The sequence below is a fragment of the Nyctereutes procyonoides genome, unplaced genomic scaffold, assembly GCF_905146905.1.
Source record: "Nyctereutes procyonoides isolate TBG_1078 unplaced genomic scaffold, NYPRO_anot_genome, whole genome shotgun sequence".
Classification (NCBI taxonomy): Eukaryota; Metazoa; Chordata; class Mammalia; order Carnivora; family Canidae; genus Nyctereutes; species Nyctereutes procyonoides.
In genome coordinates, this window is record NW_026575133.1 from 33,460,321 (window position 1) to 33,483,407 (window position 23,087).

At 55.9% G+C, this 23,087-nt stretch overlaps 2 protein-coding genes across 2 annotated transcripts; both read right to left on the reverse strand.

The window, feature by feature from the left end:
- Positions 1-849: 849 nt before the first annotated feature.
- SPRN (shadow of prion protein) lies at positions 850-2,544 on the reverse strand. The gene is made up of 2 exons (XM_055345865.1): positions 2,424-2,544; positions 850-1,319 (listed from the first exon to the last, which is right to left on the reverse strand). Exon 2 carries the CDS (start codon positions 1,302-1,304, stop codon positions 861-863), a length of 444 nt encoding a protein of 147 aa, XP_055201840.1. The 5' UTR covers positions 1,305-1,319; positions 2,424-2,544; the 3' UTR covers positions 850-860.
- Positions 2,545-6,631: 4,087 nt separating this feature from the next.
- LOC129523140 (olfactory receptor 6-like) lies at positions 6,632-7,567 on the reverse strand. Its single transcript, XM_055345762.1, has one exon. It carries the CDS (start codon positions 7,565-7,567, stop codon positions 6,632-6,634), a length of 936 nt encoding a protein of 311 aa, XP_055201737.1.
- Positions 7,568-23,087: the final 15,520 nt, after the last annotated feature.

Sequence of the window (23,087 nt, forward strand, 5' to 3'; positions counted from 1 at the left end):
TGGGCTTTGCTGGGCTGAGCCAGAGTCCTTGGGCCCTCGGTGCTGCCTGCTGGTTCTGACCCGGGATCTGGCCCGCGCCAGTCACACGACCCCTTCCCGGGAGGTGCTGCGGGGAGGCGCTGCTGCCGGCTACGGGGCGGCCTCATGCACCTGGCTGCCCTGGGAGGGCCCAGCGCGAGGGCAGTCTGCGTCCCTGGGTGCCCACGGGCACTGATTCCAGACGGTGAACCTGAAGCTCAAAGGAAACGGAGAGCTCTTCAAATTTAAACAGAACCTTTGGGTTTTTTTTTTTTTTTTCCCTCCCAAAATAGGTCTCAAGAAAAGTGGAATGATTTGTTTCAAGTTGGGGCAGAGTGGCTCCGAGGGGCCCCTGGTCTGAGTGTGGCCCAGGGAGGGACCGGCCGCTGCGCCCGGGGGCCCGGGGGTGAGCTGGCGAGGCTGCGGCCGGGCGCCCTGGGGGTTGTGCGGAGGCCCGTGCTGGGCGCGCCTGGGCTCCGGGACCCGCAGGCGGTGGCAGGCACAGCGCAGCCCGTGAGTGGGGCCTCTGCTCGGTTCGGCGCTTCCGTGAGGGAGGCCGCGGGGTCCTCGGGGTCCCGGGTCAGCACCGCCCGCAGCCCTCGCGTCCAGGGCGGGGTCAGGGGAGCTGCCGAGGCCTCAGCGGCCGCGTGGCCCCTCTGGGCGCCGGGCCAGGTCGGTGCAGGAGGCACAGGGCACCTGCCTCTCTGGGGAGGCCGGACGCGCGGGCGGTGGGTCGGGCATCCCCGGCGGGCGCGCCGGGCTCTGGGCGGCGGGGAGGGGCCGGGCAGGGCGGGGGCAGGGCGGGGGCCGGGGGTGGCCCGGGGGCGGGGGCCGAGCCGGGCCTAGGGCGGCAGCAGCCCCCGCGCGCCCAGGGCGCCGCCCAGCAGCAGGCAGAGGCGCGGGCTGCCCGTGGGTCCGGCGCCCGAGGTCCACGCGCGGAAGCCGTACACGCCGCGGCCCGTCCCGTTGCCGCCCGGGGCCGCGTCCTCGCCGTCGTCCGGGTCGCGCTCCCCCAGGCCCGGGGCCCTCCGCCAGCTGGACCCCGCCGCCAGCCCCGCGGCCGCGCCCGCCCCCGCCGCCGCCCCCGCCGCCGCCACGCGCAGCGAGGAGCCCCCGTAGCGCGGCGCCGGCCTCACGCGCACCCGCGGGGCCCCCCGCGCGCCCCCGCGCAGCCCTCCCCGGGCGCTGCCGCGAGCCCCCCCACGGCCGCCCTTGGCCGCGCCGCCGTCGCAGAGGAAGGTGGCGGCCAGCAGCAGCGCCCAGCACGTCGCGGCCGTCCAGTTCATCGCTGCGGAGCAGACCTGCGGCGGAAGGGGAAAGGGCCTCAGCTTCCCGGGGTGGGGGTGCCAGGGCTGGGCCAGGGGCCAGGGGGTGGGGGACCAGGGGGGCCGCGGCTGGGGCCAGGGGGGCGAGGGCCTGGGGTCAGGGGCTCGGGGACCAGGGGGGCCAGGGGGTCGGGGGGGCCAGGGGCTGGGCACAGGGGGCTCAGGGGGCCAGGGCCCCAGGGCCTGGGGCCAGGGGATCAGGTTCCAGGGGTTCAGGGACCAGGGAGGCTCAGGGACCAGGGGGGCCAGGCCTGGGGACAGGGGGCTCAGGGTCTGGGGAGGCTCAGGGACCAGGAGCTCAGGGCTCAGGGGGCCAGGGCCTAGGGCCAGGGGGCTCAGGAGCTCAGGGACTGGGGAGGCTCAGGGACAGGGGGCTCAGGGGCTCAAGGTCTGGGGGCTCAGGGTCCAGGAGGCTTAGGGACCAGGGGGGCCAGGCCTGGGGACAGGGAGCTCAGGGACTGGGGGCTCAGGGGCTCAGGGTCTGGGAGCTCAGGGACTGGGGAGCCAGGGCTGGGGGCTCAGCGTTGGGAGGTCCACAGCCACCAGCATCCTGAGCTCAGGGTGGGACCGACTGGGGCCCGCGGGTGGGGGGGGGGTTAGGCGGTCAGGCCTGGGGAGAGGGTGGTGGTCCCGTTCAGGAGGGAGGAAGGGGTGAGTTGGAGGAGGACAGGGGTTATTCCGTGCCCTGGGTGGAGCGGAAGCAAAGAATGGGGGGGGGGTGTGAACACCTGCGCTGGGCCCCGCGGCCTGGGCCGCCCCGGGACCACCCACCCAGGCCCCCAGGACCCGAGGCCACAGTGGCGGAGACCAGGTGTGTGCCTCCCCCGGACCCTCCGGGGCGGAGCAGGGCGTTCTGGCCTCGCAGGCGGCGCGGACACGCGCGCCGTGACCCCGTGCAGGCCCCGCCCCGCAGCCCGGGACCCGGGGCGCCGTCCGCTCCCCCCACCGCCGCGGAGCCCGGGGCCGGGCCGCTCGCTGGGCCCCATCGGGCCGCGGGGACCGGCGGCGGCGCGACTCTCCCCGACCCTCCGCGACCCTCCCCGGGCCCCCGGGCCCTCGCGCCGCCTCCGCCCGCCTTACCCGCCTCGGGCTTGCTGCGGACCGCGGGCCGGAGACGCCGCTGCAGGGGCGCGGGAGGGAGGGAGCGGCGGCGGCCGAGACCCCGCTGCGGGCGGGCGGAGCCGGCTGCCGAGGCCTCGGAGGGCGGGGGCGGGCGGGCCCGAGGCTCGTGCCCGGGAGGGGGGAGGCGGCGGCGGCGGCGGCGGAGGAGAGCGGCCCCTCGGCACCCCCCCGCCCCGCCGCCTGTTCCCCCTCCCCCCTCCCCCCTCCTCGCCATCCCAGCCACCTGCTTCCCCTCTGCCCCCGTCCCCCTGCCCCCATCCTCGCCATCCCCTCCCCCGCGCCCCTGTCCCGCGCCCTGCCGCCTGCTTCCCCCTCCCCTCCCCCCTGCTTCCCCTCCCCTGCCCCCCATCCTCGCCACCCCCCCGCCCCCGCCCCGCGCCCCCTGCACCCTGCACCCCCGCCTCGCGCCCCCCCGTCTGTTCCCCCCTCCCCCCTCCCCCCTGCTTCCCCCTCCTCGCCATCCCCGCCACCTGCTTCCCCTCTGCCCCCGCCCCCTGCCCCCGTCCCCCTGCCCCCCATCCTCACCATCCCGCCCCGCGCCCCGCTGCCTGTTCCCCCTCACCCCGGCTTCCCCTACCCCCCTCCCCCTGCTTCCTCCTCCCCCCTCCCCTGCCCCTCCTCCTCACCATCCCCGCCCGGGCCCTGCCATCCCCGCCCCTTGCCGCCCCCCCCCTCCCCGCCTGTTACCCCTCCCCCTGCCCCCATCCCCCTCCCGTCCCCCTGCCCCCCATCCTCACCATCCCCGCCCCCCCCTGCCCCGCGCCCGCTTCCCCGTCCCCCTCCCCCCTCCTCCCCTGCCCCCCTCGCCCCCCTTCCCCCCCAGGCCATGTGCCCCAGACGCCCTCAGAATGCCCCAGCGCCCGGTTCTAGGCCCCGGCGTCCAGGGCCCGTCAGGAGGCCCCGGGAGGAGGGGGTGGCTCTTCCAAGGCCGCGGGGGGGAAGGAGCCATGGCTGACCTTGGCTCCCTGCCCGTGCAGTCCCCCCACCCCCCAAGCCGAAGCTGCCCCAGTCACCTGCCCCTCCCTGTCCCGTTGCATCCATCACACTTCCCTGCTACCTGGCTTTGAGGTCTCCTCCCCTGCGCCCTGGCCAGTCGGCCTGGGGACACCAGGCTCCCCTGATGGCTTCAGGAGTGCACCCACGACCTCCTCACCTGTGACATGAGTGACCCCTCTCGATGCCCAGAGGCTCAGAGCTGCTGCCCCACACACAATCGTGTGATGGTGGGACTCCTACAACCTCAGAATGGGTCTGTATTTGGAGATGGGGTCTTTACAGAGGTTATCGAGGTAAAATGAGGTCTGTAAGGCAGGCCCTGATCCAATCCACCTGGTGTCCTTATAAGGAGAGATCAGGACACAGGCAGGCACAGGACCAGCAGATGAGGACCCGGGGAGGGGACGGCCATCTGTGAGCCCAGGAGAGCGGCCTCAGGAGGAACCAGCCCCGTCGCACCCTGTGTCAGACTTCCAGCCCCCAGAACCGTGGGAAAACGTGTGGAGGTTCCTCAAAGAGTTAGAAATAGAGCTGCCCTACGACCCAGCAATTGCACTGCTGGGGATTTACCCCAAAGATACAGATGCAGGGAAACGCCGGGACACCTGCACCCCGATGTTCACAGCAGCAACGTCCACAATAGCCAAACTGTGGAAGGAGCCTCAGTGTCCTGGGACAGATGATGGATCAAGAGGATGTGGTCTCTGTATACAGTGGGATACTCCTCAGCTATTAGACACGACAAATTCCCACCATGTGCTTCAACGTGGATGGACCTGGAGGGTGTGATGCTGAGTGAAGTAAGTCAGTCGGAGAAGGACAAACATTATATGGTCTCATTCGTTTGGGGAACATAAAAAGTAGTGAAAGGGAATAAAGGGAAAGGAGAGAAAGTGAGTGGGAAATATCAGAGAGGGAGACAGAACATGAGAGGCTGACTTCTAACTCTGGGATACGAACTAGGGGTGGTGGAAGGGGAGGTGGGGGGGTGACTGGGTGACGGGAACTGAGGGGGGCACTTGCCGGGATGAGCACCGGGTGATATGCTATATGTTGGCAAATTGAACTCCAATAAAAGAATATACAAAAAAAAAAAAAAGAAAGAAAGAAAGAAAAAGCTCAGGTGACAAGTGAAATTGAGGGAGAAGGGTAGGATCTCAAGAGTTACAACAACAAAACAGGAAAATGAACTTCTGGTGTTTAAGGCACCCCATGGGTGGTACTTGGTTGTGCCGTCCTGAGCAAGTAACAGAGAACCCAAGGGTTTCTAGTCCATATGGGAAAGTGAAAAAAGTACTAATATAACTCATTTTGATAAACAAGATCAAGGAAGGACTCAGTGTGTCAGACATTGTTATAAAAGGTCACGGGGATAAAGCAACCTGGTCTTGGCGAGGATCACACAGAGCAGTGCAGGCAAAGCGAGTGTCGCTAAGGGACACACGGAGCAACTTCACACGCACCCACACGAGTAGGACGGGGGCGAGAGCGTGACACAGCTGGAACCTCAAAGAACCAAACGGAAGTTCTAGAACTGAAAAGAATACACTTAAAAACACGGATTAGATGTGGCCAGGGAGAATTAGTAGCCTGGAAGAGGAGAAGGAAATTTCCAGAAGAAAGCACAGAGAGGAAGCGAGCGTACGCAGCAGGCTGCCGGGGCTGCGGGGCCACACGCGGAGCCGGGCCAAGGGGGGACGTGGCAGGTGCAGTGTCTAGGGGCACAACCTGACCATTTCCAAAAGCCGATGAGGCAAGGCACAAATTCTAGAAGCATCACAAGCTCCAAGCATGGCAAGTACAGAGAAGAGCATGCCCTGGAAGCCAAATACCAAACTTCTTGTTAGAAGACTTTGAAAGCTTCTGGCACCGGGGGAAACCCAGTAACCTAAAGGGACTGAAGACAAGCTGACGTCTCCACAGACACGGGGGGCAGCTGAGGCACAAGGTGCGGTTTGCAGGGCTGAGAGGCCCAGACAGAAGTCCTGTGTCATACAAGCTCCCACGAGTGACTCGGGGGCGCGCACGGCTCTGTGGACGTCAGACCTGAGCCTCAGGGTCGAGGCAGGAAGCCTTACGGGAGACAGAGGAGCACTTCCCCAAGACCAAAGGTTAGATTCACCAAGGTGACAAAACAGTTCGGAATTTCGTGTACGTAATGACATAACCTCAAAATAATAAAGCAAAACTGTAGGAGATCACGTCTGCGCATTTAACAGTCTCACATGCAAAGCAGTGGGACAGGTTTGTGGGTACGCGCCGCCGGCGGGGGGACACGAAACGCCTCACTGGGGCCGCAGCAGGGGAAGCAATGAGGTCACCCTGACCAGTGACGACAGCACACTAAGAAGGAGAGTGCTGGGCCAACCCAGTTTCTGCCCCTAAGTGCCAGGGAACAAAGAAAAGGCAGAAATACCACATATGGGCTTGCCATCTATCCGTTAGACCCGCCAGGTTGTTTTTTTTATTTTCAAGATTTTATGTATTTATTCATGAGAGACACAGAGAGAGGCAGAGATTCAGGCAGAGGGAGAAGCAGGCTCCGTGCACGGAGCTTGACGCAGGACTCAATCCCGGGGCCCCGGGGTCACGCCCTGGGCTGAAGGTGGCGCTTAACCGCTGGGCCACCCAGAGATCCCCAAGACCCGCCAAGTTTTGGTAAAGTGACATTCTTGTTTCTGAGGAAAGATGGCAAGTGTGTGGCCTATGACACTGTCTGGACGTGCCGGGACACTTGGCCTGCCGTCCAGCCAGCTGAGGTTGGTGGCAAGGTCTGCTCTAGGGCCTGGAGGCCATCCAGGGGGGCTGAGGGACAGGGCAGGCAGGGCCCAGGAGGGCCAGGAAGAGGGGCTGGCCACCCCCGGGGGGGGGGGGGTGAGGGGGGAGGAGCCTTCCTGTGAGGGGTGGTGGGGTGGGGTGGGGGGATGGGGAGGGAAGGGGAATGGGGGAGGGGAGGGGGAATGGGGGAGGGGATGGGAACTCGGGTGCTGACGCTCTGGAGCGCGGGTGGCCAGGAGCTCTGGTCTCCCCGCTTGGTCAGTGCCTCCCTGGTGCCGGGCCCCTGGCAGCTGAGGCTCAGGGCGCCAGGCTGTGGCCTGCCCCGGGGCTGGGCTGGGGCTGTGAGCAGGGGGAGGAGGGCTTCGGGGAGTCCTTCCTCCTGCAGCTGGTGGTCAGCAGGGCCCAGGGGCGCGGAGGAGTTTGGCCAGAGCCTCCCTGATGTCCCGGTTCCGCAGGCAGTAGATGACGGGGTTGAGCAGCGGGGTCACGAGTGAGTAGACCACGGACACCCGCTTGTTGAGGTCGATGGAGCTGGCGGCGCGAGGCCGGGCGTACATGAAGATGGTGGTGCTGTAGAAGACGGCCACCACCAGCAGGTGGGAGGCGCAGGTGGAGAAGGCTCTCCGGCGTCTGGCCCACCCCGGGATCCTCAGCACGGTGGCCAGGATGTGCGCGTAGGACACCGTGGTCACCAGCAGGGAGGTGGCGAGCACAGCCAGGGCTGCCACGAAGTCCAGAACTTCCACGGCAGTGGTGTCTGAGCACGAGAGCTGCAGCAGGGGTGAGACGTCGCAGAAGAAGTGGTTGAGGACGTTGGGGCCACAGAACCTGAGGCGCGAGATGAGAGCCACGGACACGAACGAGGCCAGGAAGCCGCCCAGCCAGGCGCCCAGGGCCAGCCACAGGCAGAGCCCCCGGTTCATGGTGGCCGGGTAGCGCAGCGGGCGACAGATGGCCAGGTACCGGTCACAGGCCATGGTGGTCAGGAGGAAGCACTCGGAGGAGCCCAGCGAGAGGAAGAGAAACAGCTGCGTGAGGCACCCCGCGAAGGAGATGGTCCTCGCCCGCGCCAGGAGGCCCGCCAGCAGCTTGGGGACGGTGACCGAGATGTAGAGGGTCTCCAGCACTGACAGGTTGGCCAGGAAGAAGTACATGGGCGTGTGCAGTTGGCGGCTGGCTCGGACGGTCACCACGATGACCAGGTTCTCCAGGACGGTCACCAGGTAGGTGGCGAGGAATAACCCGAAAAGCAGTCCCCGAAGGTGGCACAGCTCTGGGAAGCCCAGCAGGATGAATTCCGTTCGCAGGGCGTCGGTGGAGTTGCCCATGGCCCTGGCTGCCGGGGCGGGCCCTTCGGAGCACCTGGAGCGGCGGGGGGACGCGGCAGTGAGTGGCCGCTGGGGCTGGTGGCTGTGCCGTCACCCCTCCCGAGAGGGGACCCCACGGTGCTGCCCGCCTGGGTGTCGCCCCCACCCCCACCCCCACGCCGTTACCCGGGTGGCCCCTGCAAAGGGGCGTTGGGCCCCGCAGGCCAGTGATCTCCTGGGGAAGCTGCCAGGTGTGTGCCCTTCCTGCTTTAGTGCACCGGTGCCCGCCAGGGGTGTGTGTGCACGGACACACACCCACCCACCCACCCACCCCAGGGCACCCTCTGCCTGTGTGCACCCCCCACATCTCCAGGTGTACACATGCCCCCCACACCTGGTGTGCACAGCACCTGGAGCAAGAGGAAGACCCCTTCTGTCTTTTGGGCGTGTCCCTGAGCATCGTCCTGGCCTCGGCCGGTCCCCCCAGAATGCTCAGGGGCCCTCAGGCCTGGGGTCGGACACCACATCCGTGGGACGGCCAGGGGGCTCTCGGGGCCCAGCAGCCACCAGCGGGTTTGCGGAAGGGGGTGCTCCTGCCCAGGTCGGTGGTGGCTGAGCCCCTGAGGTCTTTATCCTGAGCTTTCTGAGCGGCAAAGTGGCTGTTTGGGGGCTGGGAGCCGCGAGGGGTAGGACACCCCTGCCCTAGGTGTCTCAGGGTGAGGGACCCCCCTGGCCCTGGGAGTCTGGGGAGCCGGCCGGGCTCGCGCTGCCCCGTGGACAGGGGTGCACCGGGGGTTCCCGCAGCACTATGGTCCCTGGGATACCACGGCCACTCACCCAGGGAGGGGACCGCGCTCCCGGCAACCTGCTCGGCCCTGGACGGCAGGGGCTGCTCGGGGCTGGGGGGTCGTTCATGGGCGGGTGCGGACGGATGAGGCCTGCCCCCCAGTTCTCGGCAGAGTGTCTGCAGACTGGGGGCGCGCTCGGTCGGTGGGACCCGCTCGGATCCCAGGCCCAGGGCCCCTCGCCCTCCCCAGCCTTTGCCTCAGGAGCAGCCTCCCCCCAGGAGGTGCGGCCTCCCTGGGTCCCCGCGGGGCTCCAAGGGTCGGGGTCGGGGTCCGGGGTCCAGCCCTCTCGCCGCCTCTCCCAGGGTCCTGGCCGCCAGCCCCACAGCAGATGCCGAGGCAGATCCTCACCTGGGCGGGGGTGCAGAGCCACTAGTGTGGGGCCCGGGGGAGGGGGCGGCCTGGCTCCTGCCCTGAGTGACAGTGGGGTCACGCCCGCCGCCACCCTGGGGCGCCCCAGGCTGGGGAGCCGGCCCGAGCCGTCTGGCCTTCCCCGGCAGCCCCCCGACACCTGCTGTCGTCACCCCTGTGGGAGCACGGCCGCCAGCGAGCCTGTGCCCGGGGACCGTCGCTGCTCCCGGCGGCCTAATCAAGGGTGACGCATGGTGGCTCGACGCCAACTGTGCGGGAGGCTGTCCCACATGTTGTCCCTCGGGTCTTGCCTTTCTGCGTCACTGTCATTGCTGCTCCCCATGGCGGCTGCGCTGGGTGTGTGATGTTCACCCCATCTCCGCCCGGGGCCCGTCTGGTGGCTTGAAGCCCCCGAGCCCTTAATAAGCCAGGTCGGCCGACGCCCCACCCCCTTGTCCCCGTCCCTCAGCGTCACTCTCTTGCCTTCATGTTCCGGGTCTTGAAAACCACAATTTTCATGTGTTTGTTTCCTTTCAGGCGGGAGGCTCAGTCCGCATCTGGCTTCCGTGCTGGCGGCAGGCGGGACCCCAAGTCCAGTCACCCCATCCGCAACCTGCTGCAGCCCCCGAGCTCCTCCCTTTGCAGAGACCAGCGGTCCTGGCCCGGGCCCTGGTCACGAAGCTGCCGTCCAGCCCATCCCCCACTGCTCCCGGGGTCACCATCCCGCACTGCCCCTGCCCGGCATCCGGAAACAGCTGTTAAAGACTAACGTGACAGCACCCAGATAATCATATTACGGGTCGTGTTTAACCCCGTCACTGCGGTGGAGGCGGCCCTGACGCGAGCTTGCTCCGTGCAGCTGGAGGCCGCCTCACACGTATATCCTCAAAATGGATATAGTCTATGTGTTGCAGTAGCTTCCCTCAGTTTTTAACGTATTTTTTTACTTTCTTTAAGGTGTATTTTATTTTATTTTATTTTATATATTTTTAAAGATTTTATTTATGAGAGACACACACACACACAGAGAGAGAGAGGGGGGACAGAGACACAGGCAGAGGGAGAAGCAGGCTCCATGCAGGGAGCCCGATGCGGGACTCGATCCCGGGACCCCAGGGTCAGGCCCTGGACTGAAGGCGGCGCTAAACCGCTGAGCCACCGGGCTGCCCTAAGGTGTCTTTTAATGAACAGATGTTCTCAGGTATTTTCACGTTCTCTTTATTAAGGTATCATACAGCAAAACCTACTCTCTCGGGTGTACAGTTCTGCAATTTTAGCAAATGCACATAATCGTATAACCACCGCCGCAATAAAAATATACAAAGGTTCCATCTTCCAAGTTTCCCTCCCTGCTGCCCGCCCCTTGGTGAATAAACCTCCCCGTCCCCGGTGCCTGGCAAATCTGTTTTCTGTTCCTGTAATTTTGACTTTTCCAGAATGTTATATAAATAGGATCAAAAGAGCGTGTCCCATTTTGAGCCTGGCTCCCTTAGCGCGCTCCCTTCGTGGCTCAGTCAGGCTGCTGCGTGCGTCCCCTGCGTGGAAGACCAGCCGAGGTACCTGGGCCGTTTCCAGTTTTTGCTGATTATGAACTAAGTCACTATAAACAGTTGCTTACATTTTCCCGTGCGAACGTAAGTGTGGGTTACATGAGAGTATGTTCAGCTCTGTGAGGAGCTGCCAGGCTGGTCCAATGTGGCCACACCGCCTTGCACTGGGTACGGACTTTGAGAAACTGTTGCTCTAAAAAGTTTTTTCTGGTATCTCCTTGTGTTGTTGGTTTTTTATTTTATTTATTTATCTATTTATTTAGATTTTATTTATTTATTCATGAGACACGCAGAGAGAGGCAGAGACACACACAGAGGGAGAAGCAGGCTCCCTGCAGGGAGCCCGACCTGGGACTCGATCCCAGGACCCCGGGGTCACGCCCTGAGCAAAAGGTAGATGCTCAACTGCTGAGCCCCCCAGACATCCCCAAAACATTTATTTATTTTATTTATTTATTTATTCATTCATTCATGAAAATAGAGAGAGAGAGAGAGAGAGACAGAGACAGAGACACAGGCAGAGGGAGAAGCAGGCTCCATGCAGGGAGCCCGACACAGGACTCAATCCCAGGACCCTGGGGTCACGCCCTGGGCTGAAGGCGGGTCTAAACCGCTGAGCTCATCAGGCTCCCGGTGCATGGAGCCTGCTTCTCCCTCTGCCTGTGTCTCTGCCTCTCTCTCTCTCTCTCTGTGACTATCATAAATAAACAAAAATAAAAAATAAAAAAAAAATAAGGGGATCCCTGGGTGGCGCAGCGGTTTGGCGCCTGCCTTTGGCCCAGGGCACGATCCTGGAGACCCGGGATCGAAACCCACATCAGGCTCCCGGTGCATGGAGCCTGCTTCTCCCTCTGCCTGTGTCTCTGCCTCTCTCTCTCTCTCTCTCTCTCTCTCTCTCTGTGACTATCATAAATAAATAAAAAAATTAAACCGCTGAGCCACCCGGGCTGCCTTATTTTTTTCTCTTATGGATTGTGCTTTTTATGTTGTGTTGAAGAAATTTTTAGCTCATGAGCATTTTCTCCATTTGTCTAAGGTTTTATCCCCAGGTCACTGGTCCACTTTGAGTGTGAGATACAGAGTGTTCATTTCTGCATCAGGATAGCTGACTTTTCTGGCACTGTTTATTGAAAATTGAATCACCTTTCATCTATGTGAAAATCATTCATGTGTGGGTCTCATTTCTGGATTCTCTGGTCCATTCCACTTCTGTATGTTTATCTTTCTCCAATACTACACTGTCTTGATTACTACGTCTTTACGGGCCTTGCAACCAGGTAGAGGTAGCATGGGTTCCTGGACTTGGTTCTTTTTTCCAAATAGCTTTGGCTCTTCTAACTCATTTTTCTCTTCCATAAATTTTACACTCATCTTGTTGTTTTCTATAAAAATTCTGCTAGAATTTTGTTGGATCTGTAGATTAGGTTGAGAGCATTAGCATCTTTACAATAGTCTCCAATCCATGGACATGGTATATTTCTCTGTTTATTTAGGTAATCTTTGATTCCTTTCAGGAGTGCTTTGTAAGCTTTATTTCTTTTTTTAAAGATTTATTTATTTATTAATGAGAGACAGGGAGGGAGAGAGAGAGAGAGAGGCAGTGACCCAGGCAGAGGGAGAAGCAGGCTCCCTGTGGGGAGCCTGACACAGGACTCGATCCCAGGACCCTGGGGTCACACCCTGAGCCGAAGGCAGGTGCTCAACCACTGAGCCACCCATGCGTCCCATACTTTGTAAGTTTTAGCATATTTTGCAAATCTCTTTCCCCAGGTTAGAGCATCTCTTTTCCAGTTCCTTTAGGATGTCTTTTGATGAACACAAGTTCTACATTTTTCAAAATTATTTTACAATGGTTACATGGAAAAATTGCAAAGGTATTACAGACAGTTCCCATATACCCCATAACCAGTTTCCTTTAGTGCCAATAACTTATACCAGTATGACACATTTCTTAAATTAATGAACCAATATTGATATGTTCTTATCAATTAAAGTTTGTACTTTATTTGGATTCCTTTTTTTGTAGGTATTAATTCATTTCCATTTCCTGTTTTTTTTAATTTTTTAAAATTTTATTTATTTATTTATTTATTTTATTTTTATTTTTTTTTACTTATGATAGTCACAGAGAGAGAGAGAGGCAGAGACACAGGCAGAGGGAGAAGCAGGCTCCATGCACCAGGAGCCCGACGTGGGATTTGATCCCGGGTCTCCAGGATCGCGCCCCAGGCCAAAGGCAGGCGCCAAACCGCTGCGCCACCCAGGGATCCCATGGGATTTGTCTTATGTATTTCTCAGGATTAGACGGGGGTTGTGTGTCCTCGGAGGAAGACCACAGACATGCGGTGCCATTCTCAGCGCATCACATCAAGGACACGTTATCTGCACAGATGGCCGTGGTTGGTCACTGGCGGGGGTCGTGCATCAGGTTTCTCTACGTCAAGTTACCCACTTCCCTTCCACGCTGCCCTCTTTGGAAGGAGGCCGCAAGCACAGCCCATATGGAGGGATGGGAAGTCCTGTTCTCCCTCCTTGAGAGAGAAACAGGTACACCAGCTATTTGGAATCCTCCTTCATGGGACATTTGTCTATTCTTTCCATTTATTGATCCGATCATTTGTTTATATCCATACAGGCTAATGGTATCTATTTCATACTTTGGCTTATATCCCAGTACTACTGTGTTTATTTTGTAGCTGCCCCAGTGGGGCCAGTGAGGACGCTCACTTGTTTCCCGGGCCCCTGTGACATACCCCTTCATCGTGCCTTTTTTTTTTTTTTTAATACTTGCTAAATTTCTGGCACCAGGTGATGTTCCAGGCTCATCCTGCATATTTCTTATCCCAGCTGTAGATTCAGCCATTTCAGCTGTAGATGCAGCTTTTTATTAGACAATAATATTAGAAACAAATACCTGGGCCCTGGGTGTGCTTGTTGCTCCCAGGTATTGTTCCTTCTGGGTCCTCCCAGCTGACAGAGCAAGAGCTGTAGGTGTGACCATTAACCTGTGCATGTGCACACGTCTGTAAACACGCAGCCGTCTGTACCCACGATAAGCTGAACTCAAGACCTTACTGACACCTCCACCTCTCATCCACCACCATATGCCTTATTCCAGCCTCCTGCCCTCACTGGTCTGTAAATCCAGTATCTGCTTACTTAGCTCTTCAGATGCAGCGTGCGTGCGTGGCGGCAGCAGGATTGCTAACCTGTACTCTCAGGAAAATGCTTTGCCAGCTGGGGTACCGAGCTTGTGCAGCTTACAGACTCTACTCATTTCCCAGGTTACTTAGATCAGCACCTTTCCACCCCACTCTACAGTTAGATTGTCACTTTTTGTCTCCCATCTCAGATCCCCAAACGTCCTAAGTGATTCTTTTTTTAAAATTTTTATAGAATTTTTTTAAAGATTTTATTTATTTATTCAGGAGAGACACAGAGAGAGAAGGGGGTGGGCAGAGACACAGGCAGAGGGAGAAGCAGGCTCCATGCAGGGAGCCCGACGTGGGACTCAATCCCGGGACTCCAGGATCACGCCCTGGGCTGAAGGTGGCGCTAAACTACTGAGCCACCCAGGCTGCCCTGATTCTTAAAAAATTTACATACATCAAAATTCACTTCTTGTGTGGTAAAGTGTAACGGATTTCAGCAAGCATCACGTACCCACCATTACACTAGGGTAGGAATAGTCTCCCTGCCCTGAAAGTCCTCTGAGCTTTACCTACTAAACACTCTCCTTCCCCTGAACTGATCATTACACCGTCCCCATAGTTTTGACTTTGGAAAAGTCATATAATCGGAACGTGCAGTATGCAGACTTTCCAGACTTCATCCATTCACCTATTAAAGGACATGCTGGTTGCTTCTAGCTTTGAGTGATTATGTATAAAGCTGCTATCAACATCCATGTGTAGTTTTTTGTGTGGGCGTAAGTGTTCAAATCAGCTGGGTAAGTATCTGACAATGTGATTGTTGGATCGTATGGCAAGAGTATGTTTAGCTGCATAAGAAGCTGCTGAACCATCCCCCAAAGTGGCTTTAGGGTTTTGCCTTCCTACCAGCAATGTTGCTCTGCATCCTTACCAGCACTTTGCATTGTCAGGTTTTTGAATTTTAGCCATTCTTATAGGCATGTAGTCGTATCTCGTTGTTTTAATTGTGCAATATTTTAGTTGTGCAATATTCTAGCAACATCGTTGTTGACCATCTTTTCATATGCTTTTCTTCCATCTGTGTATCTTCTTTGGTCAGGTGTTAAAGGTTTTTTGTTCTTTGAGGGAGGAGAGAGAAAGAGAGAGAGAGAGAGCCTTAAGCAGGCTTCAAGCCCAGCACGGAGCCTGACACTGGGCTTGACCCCAAGACCTTAGGGTCATGACCTGAGCCAGTATCAAGAGTTGGACCCTTAGCCAACTGAGCCACCCAGGTTTCCCTTAAATAAAGGCCTTAATTTTAACAAATTTTCAGAAATTAAAAAATTTCCTTTTATGATTTGTCTTCTTGCTCAATAATAATAGCTAACATTTGTCGAGGGCTGGACTATAAGCCAGGCATTGTAAACGGTATCTGTGATGCATTCTCATTTTATTTCTGCAACAATCTGGTGAGGTAAATAGGGTTATCATCCCTAATTTTAGAGATGGAACTGAGGCCATCCGCCCATGGTGACACAGGGGCTAGGCAGTGAATGGGAATTAGAATCCAGCTTTTCTGATTCCAGAGTCCGAGCTCTTACCCACTACATGAGACTGTCTCCTTTGTTCTCCTTTGCTTTCATACAGATGCCTCATCAATCCACTTGCCAGTGGGTATGCCCTCTGGGCTATACCCGAGAGGTTCTAAGAAATGGAAATTGATAAAGCATTTTCCCTGTGTCTTAAAGTGTAGACTGAAGTTAATAAATAATGATTGTTGTCAATTAAAAATGTTTTCTTTGGGGATCCCTGGGTGGCTCAGCAGTTTAGTGCCTGCCTTCGGCCCAGGGCGTGATCCTGGAGTCCCTGGATCGAGTCCCATGTCCGGCTCCCTGCATGGAGCCTGCTTCTCCCTCTGCCTGTGTCCCTGCCTCTCTCTCTGTCTCTCTCTCTCTGTGTCTCTCATGAATAAGTAAATAAAATCTTTTAAAAAAATATTTTTTTTTCTTTTTTGATTCACATTCTTTAAAAAAAAATTTTTTTAAATACACATTCTTTTTAAGGACATTCTTGACTACTCTGGGGTTAGAATAGTTGCATCTATACCTTCATGGAAATGTTTTAAGATTTCCTTGTTTTTGGCATCTTTTTCTTTTTCCTTTTTTTTCGTGAAGTGAAATTCACACAGCATAACATGAACTAGTGAGAACGTGCTGTCCAGCAGGATTTGGTGATGTTGTGCCACTGTTGTGTCTGTCTGACTTCATTCAGCATGTTCTCATCACCCCCAGAGGAAGCTCTGTGCCCCATTCCTCCTTCCTCCTGCTCCGGCCTGGCTGTCACCAATTTGCTTTCTATCCTAGATATTTCATATAAGTGGAATCATACAGTATGTAGCGTTTTATGTCTGGCATCTTTCCTTTAGCTGTTTTCCAAGTTCGTTCGCGTTGTAGCGTGGACCAGTACTTCACTCCTTTTTATGACTGGATAATATTCCATGGCAAGTATTTTTTTTTAAGATTTTATTTATTTATTCATAAGAGACACACAGAGAGAGAGGCAGAGACCCAGGCAGAGGGAGAAGCAGGCTCCCTGCAGGGAGCTGGATGTGGGACTCGATCCCAGGACCCCAGGATCACGCCCTGGGCTGAAGGCGGCGCTAAGCCGCTGAGCCACCTGGGCTGCCCCCTTTGCCCATTTTTAAGTTAAATTGTTTGTCTTTTAGGTTTTGAGTTGTAAGAGAGCTTTTTTTTAAAATGTATTCTGGATACTAGACCTTTATTGGACATAGATTTGTAAATATTTCACCCCGTTTTGTGAGTTATCATTTCAATTTCTTGAGAGTATTCTCTGAAGCACAAAAGTTTTAAAATTTTGTGAACTCCAGTTCATCCATTCTTCCTTTTGTTGCTCTTGGTGTCATATCTAAGAGTCCTTTTGCAAACTCAAGGTCATAAAGATTTACTCATATTTTCTTCAATGAGTTTTATAGTTTTAACTAATATATTTTCATCATTGATCCTTTTTGAGTTAATTTTGATATATGGTGTGAGGTAGGGTTCCAGCCTCATTCTTCTGCAGGTAGATGTTCAGTTGTGCCAGCCCTTTTGTTGGCAAGGCTATTCTTTCCCTATGGAATGGACTTGATGCTTTTGTCAAAAATTGGTTGATCATAGATGTGTGGGGTTATTTTTTATCTCTTTAATCTATTCCATTGGTCTGTGTGTCTATCCTTATGCCAGTACCACACTCTTGATTACTATAGCTTTGTAGTAAGTTTTGAAATTAAGAGTTGTAAGTCCTACAATTTTGTGTTTTTTTTTTTTTTTTTCAAGATTGCTTGAGCTATTCTGGACCATTGCTAATCCATTTGATTTGGGAATCAGTTTTCTCAATTTTGGAAAAAAAAAAGAAAAAGGATATTGTTATTCTTTAAAAAATTATTTATTTAAATTCAATTTAGTTAACATATATTGTATTATTAGTTTCAGGAGTAGAATTTAGTGATTCATCAGTTGCATATAACACCCAGTGCTTATCCCATCAAGTGCCCTCCTTAATGTCCATCACCCAGTTACCCCATCCCCCCACCTCCCCTCCAGCAACCCTCAGTTTGTTTCCTAGAGTTGAGTCTCCTCCAGTTTGTCTCCCTCTTTAATTTCATCTTATTTTATTTTTCCTTCCCTTCCCTATGTTCATCTGTTTTGTTTCTTAAATTCCATATATGAGTGAAATCAGATGGTATTTGTTTTTCTCTGGCTGACTCATTTCACTTAGCATAATGCCTTCTAGTTCCATCCATGTCATTGAAAATGGCAAGATTTTTTTCTTTTTGATAACTGGATAATATTTCATCGTATGTATGTATACCATGTCTTCTTTATCCATTCATCTGTCGATGGACATCTGGGCTCCTCCCAGTTTGGCTATTGTGGACATGGCTGCTGTGGACACTGGGTTACAGGTGCCCCTGTGAATCATTGTATCCTTTGGGTAAATACCCAGTAGTGCAATTGCTGGGATGTAGGGTAGCTCTATTTTTAACTTCATAAGGAACCTTCATACTGTTTTCCAGAGTGGCTGCACCAAATTGCATTCCTACCAACAGTGCAAGACAGTTCCCCTCTCTCTGCATCCTCACCTGTCGTTTCTTGGGTTGTTAATTTTAGACATTCTGACAGGTGTGAGGTGGGATCTCATTGTGGTTTTGGTTCATATTTCCCTGATATTGAGCAATGTTGGACATTTTCTCATGTGTCTGTTGTCCACTTATATGTCTTCTTTGGAGAAATGCCTTGTCATATCTTCTGCCCATTTCTTAACTGGATTTTTTTTGGGGGGTGTTGAGTTTGATAAGTTCTTTATAGATTTTGGATACTAGCCCTTTATCTGATAAGACATTTGCATATATCTTCTCCCATTCCATAGGTTGCCATTAAGTTTTGTTGATTGTTTCCTTTGCTGTGCAAAAGCCTTTTATCTTGATGAAGTTCCAAAACCAGACCAAGACCCCACCAAAAAGGAGAATTACAGACCAATATCCCTGATGAACATGGATGCAAAAATTCTCAGCAAGATACTAGCCAATAGGATCCAATAGTACATTAAGAGGATTTATCCCCGGGATTCAAGGATGGTTCAACACTCGTAAAACAATCAACGTGATAGATCACATCAATAAGAGAAAAAAAAAGAACAATAGGATCCTCTCAATAGATGCAGAGAAAGCATTTGACAAAATATAGCATCCCTTCCTGATCAAAACTCTTCGGAGTGTCAGGATAGAGGGAACATTCCTCAGCATCTTAAAAGCCATCTACAAAAAGCCCACAGCAAATATCATTCTCAATGGGGAAGCACTGGGAGCCTTTCCCCTAAGATCAGGAGCAAGACAGGGATGTCCACTCTCACCACTGCTAGTCAACATAGTACTAGAAGTCCCAGCCTCAGCAATCAGGCAACTAAAAGAAATAAAAGGCATTCAAATGGGCAAAGAAGAAGTCAAACTTCCACTCTTCACAGATAACATGATACTCTATATTTAAAACCCAAAAGACTCCAGGATAAAATTGCTAGAGCTGATACGGGAATTCAACAAAGTGGCAGGATACAAAATCAATGCACAGAAATCAGTTACGTTTTCTATACACTAATGAGACAGAAACAAGAGAGATGAAGGCATCTATCCCATTTACACCAAAAACCACAACATAGCTAGGAATAAACCTAACCAAAGAGGTAAAGGAGCTGTACTCTGAAAATTATAGAACACTTATGAAGGAGATTGATGAAGACACAAGGTGATGGAAGAACATTCCATGCTCATGGGTTGGAAGAACAAATATTGTGAAAATGTCTATGTTACAGGGCAATCTACGCAGTCGATGCAACCCCTACCAAAATACCATCAACATTTTTCACAGAGCTGGAACAAACAATCCTAAAATTTATATGGAAGCAGACAAGACCCCAAATAGCCAAAGGAATGTTGAAAAAGAAAACCAATGCCAGGGGCATCACAATTCTGGACATCAAGCTGTGTTAGGAAGCTGTGATCATCAAGATCGTGTGGTCCTGGCACAAAAAACAGACACAGAGATCAATGGAACAGAATAGAGAACCCAGACGTGGACCCTCAACTCTGTGGTCAACTCATCTTTGACAAAGCAGGAAAGAGTCTCCCCTGGAAGGACAGTCTCTTCAACAAATGGTGCTGGGAAGACTGGGCAGCCACATGCAGGAGAATGAAACTGGACCATTTCCTCACACCACACACAAAGATAGACTCAAAATGGGTGAAAGACCTAAACATGATAAAAGAATCGGTCAAAATCCTAGAGGAGAACACAGGCAGCAACTTTTGGCTACAGACTTTGTCCGCAGCAGCTCCTTGCTAGATACGTCTCCAAGGGCGAGGGAAACAAAAGTGAAAATGAACTACTGGGACTTTGTCATTGTTATTCTGATAGGGATTGCATTGAGTCTGTAGGTCACTTTGGGTGACATTGGCAAGATCAACACTCTTGAGTCATCTACTCCACGAATATGGGTTGTCTTTCTATGTATTCACATTTATTTATTTATTTATTTATTTATTTATTTATTTATTTATTTATTTTAGAGAAAGAGAGAGAGCATGCAAGAGGAGGGGCAGAGGGAGAGGGAGAGAGGAACCCAAGCAGACTCTGTGCTGAGAGTGGAGCCCTGTGTGGGCCTTGATCCCACGACACTGAGGTCACAACCTGAGCTGAAACCAAAACTCTGTTGCTTAACCAACTGTGCCACCCAGGCACCCCCGTATTTGGGTCTTCATTAATTTCTTGCCACAATGGCGCAGTGGTTTAGCGCCGCCTTCAGCCCGGGGTGTGATCCTGGAGACCCAAGATCGAGTCCCCCGTCGGGTTCCCTGCTGCTGCTTCTCCCTCTGCCTGTGTCTCTGTCTCTGTCTCTCTCTCTCTCTGTGTGTATTTCATGAATAAATAAGTAAAATCTTAAAAAAAAAACAAAACCAAAGTCTTCCATCTTTCCTAAAAAAATTTGCATCTGGAGCTGATTACTGTGCCTGGTTTGATGCTCACAGGCATTTGTCTCAGGTCACCTTCCAGCGCTGAGCGGGGTCTCCTTCCCCGGGCATCTGCTGCGCCCACTGTCACGCGTCACAGTTGGCTGCTCCCCAGAGCCTGTTTCAGAGACCGTGCTCCGAGCGTGTCCTTCAGGAGCGGACGCCCCCGCGCCAGGCAGACCTTTCGTCACCAAGTGTGGTCTGTTTTTGTTTTTAACATATCGTGGTTGACGAAGAGGGGGGCCTCCTCCTGCCGGCCGCAGGACACTCCTGTCCCCCACTCCGCCCGGGTGCTGAGGACCGTCGCCTGGGAGAAACAGGTCTCCCAGCCGTCGCTCTGCCAACCGCGCAGCGTCTCAGGGGATCTTGGGGCAGGCGGTGGGAGGTCACAGGTGAGGTTCATGCTCTCTGAGGTTCTCGGGCAAGAGGTGCGGAGAAGGTGGGCTGGGCCTGAGGGGCTTCGGTCAGACCAGGCTCAGCAGCTGCGGGGGGAGCTTTGTTTGGGGCTCCCTGGTGTGAGGTCCCGGGAGGCCGGCGCGCTCTGGGCTCCCCCAGGCTGGGCCAGTGCTGTGTGGGTCCTGAGGGTGGGGCCGGGAGGCGTCTGCGCGGTGCTGGTCAGAGGGCCGCCAGCACTCTGGACCATGTCGCCCCCCGGCCCGCGGGGCTCCCTGGCACGGGGCCGCTGGGTCTGGGAAGCTCCGACCCTCCGGGGTGCACAGTCCGCAGCCTCCGTCGCTCACCAGCACTCACGTGTCTGACGCCAAGATGCCCAAGTACAGACGTGGAAACCCAGACACACGGACACGTACACAAGCACACACGGGCTGGACCCAGGCACGGTCATGGAAGGACGACGTCAGCAGCTCACGCAGACGGGCCTGCACCGGCTCATGATAAACCACTTCACTTAAAAGGAGTTACCCCGTAGGGCGCCTGCGTGGCCCAGGGGTCACGTGTCTGACTTGATTTGGGCTCAGGTTGTGATGTCAGGGCTGTGACATCCAGCCCTATGTCGGGCCCCGCGCGGAGCTTGCTTGGGAGTCTCTCTCCCTCTGCTCCTGCCGCGCTTGCTCTGTCTCCAGAAAAACCCCCCAAAAAGCAAAAAACCGCAAGGATTTCCTGTAACAGACTAACGCTGAACCACACACGCACACACACATACTCATCTAAGTAACGTTTGTCCAAATGGGATTAATGCCAGTCACACTGGTGACCGACGTGCCCCCGAGAGGTGACCTCGGAACGGTGGGTCACAAGCAGCGCACAGAGCGTGAGCAGTGGGGGTGCGTGTTTTCCCTGTTTCGCCTCCTTCAGGGAATCTCAAGGATTATCTGCTCAGAGCCGGCGGTGGTGACGCAGCAGTGGTGTTTCCAGCATCTTATTAGCAGCGATTCTCCCGTTTTGTCTAACTCTTGGGCATTTAAAAAAAAAAATCTTCCTAAAAAAAAAAAAAATCTTCCTTATTTATTCCTGAGACACAGAGAGAGGAGAGACCCCGGCAGAGGGAGAAGCAGGCTCCCTGCGGGGACCCGACGGGGACTCGATCCCGGGACCCAGGGTCACGCCATTCAGGCCGGTTTCTATGGTCCCTGCACTGCACTTGGCAGCTGCATGTTTGCACTTGGTGCACGTGACCCGTTGTCCGCGTCCCTGCTCTGCGGCGTCTGGGGGCCCTCCGGACGCGCACCCACCTTCCGGGAAGGGACTGCGGATTTGCCGGTGAGAGCAAAGGGGTGCGGGCTTCTGCTCCACTATCAGGACATCACAACTGGGAGGAGATACTGTGTGCAGAGCTTCCGAGGGCAGCAGGGGGTGTCATTGTTTTGTCCCCCAAATCCGTCTTCATGGCCTCCCCAGGGGACATTTACAAGCACCCCAGAGCGGCCCTGTTGGTGGCCAGACAACTGGTGGCCCAGCACCCGTGGGATCCAGGAGCCGGTCGTGTTGCGGCAGGTGGGGTGGAGGCAGGTCGGGGTGCAGGCGCTGGGGGGCTGCCCCTGGGCTGCAGGGGAGGGCTGGGTGCCCTGAGCACCTCCACGAGGAGGGGGGAGGCTCGCAGGGGTGACTCCGGGCTGGGCGGCCGCGGGGCTACGGGCCCACAAAGAGCGCGTTGATCACTTTAAACAATAAAACCAACAGTCGCCAAGGACCTGGGACCGTAAGCCGCCCACTGGGGTTTTTGGGCGACTGCCGAAGGACAGGTCACTCTCATCACAACTCGGCCGTGGTTCAGTCATGGCTGCTTTGTCTCCGACGGTTCCTTTCATGTGTCTGGACACGAAACTTCTTTCCGAGCTGTCGACGCCTCTGGCAACGGCTGGGGTCTCGGGCGCCCACGGGTCCCCAGGAGGCCCGCCAGGCCGGCCCCCCACAGGCCCGTGGGGCTTTCTGTGCCCCGCGGGGAAGCACGGCCCTCCGCGCTCACGGGCGTGTCACTCCCTGGGCCGGGGCGCTGTGTCCGCGGCACGGCTGCTGGGGCAGGGCTGTCAGCCTACCCAGGGGGTGCCGGTCCTGGGGGGTCCTCGGAGCGGGGCCTGGGGCAGGCGGTCAGTCGGAGGAGGTGTGGCCGCGGGGGGCCGGGGGCGGGGGACAGCCTAGCAGACAGACTGCCCGGGGCGAAGCCGCTCCTGCCCACACCCTGCCCAGCGTGCGGCGTCGGGGCCAAGCTGCTAACCCGCCGTGAGGTCACAGGTGTGTGTTGCTCTCAGTCTCCCACGGAGTTTGTGGAACCGCCTCGGGGGCCCCAGCAAACTCCCCGCTGGGCCCGGGGCTGCGGGTGGGGCCTGCTGCACTCACACTCACACTCGCACTCGCACTCGCAGGGCCGAGGACGCTCAGCCACCCGCCTGCTGCAGGGCGTGAAGGAAGCTCGTGCGGGCGGCCCCTCTGTCTCGCCTGCAGGCCCCTCCTGACCCTGTGCCACCCCGGCGGGGGACAGGCACCCTTGGAAGTCCGCATCTGCTGTGCTGGTCACAGCCCCTGCCCTCCGGGCCTCCGGGTCTCGGTGTCAGGACGGGCCCGTTTCATGCCGCCACTGGGTTCGCATCCTTCGAGGGCGTCCTCACGGCCCCCGACGGCTCGTCCTCGCCGCGACCCCCGCAG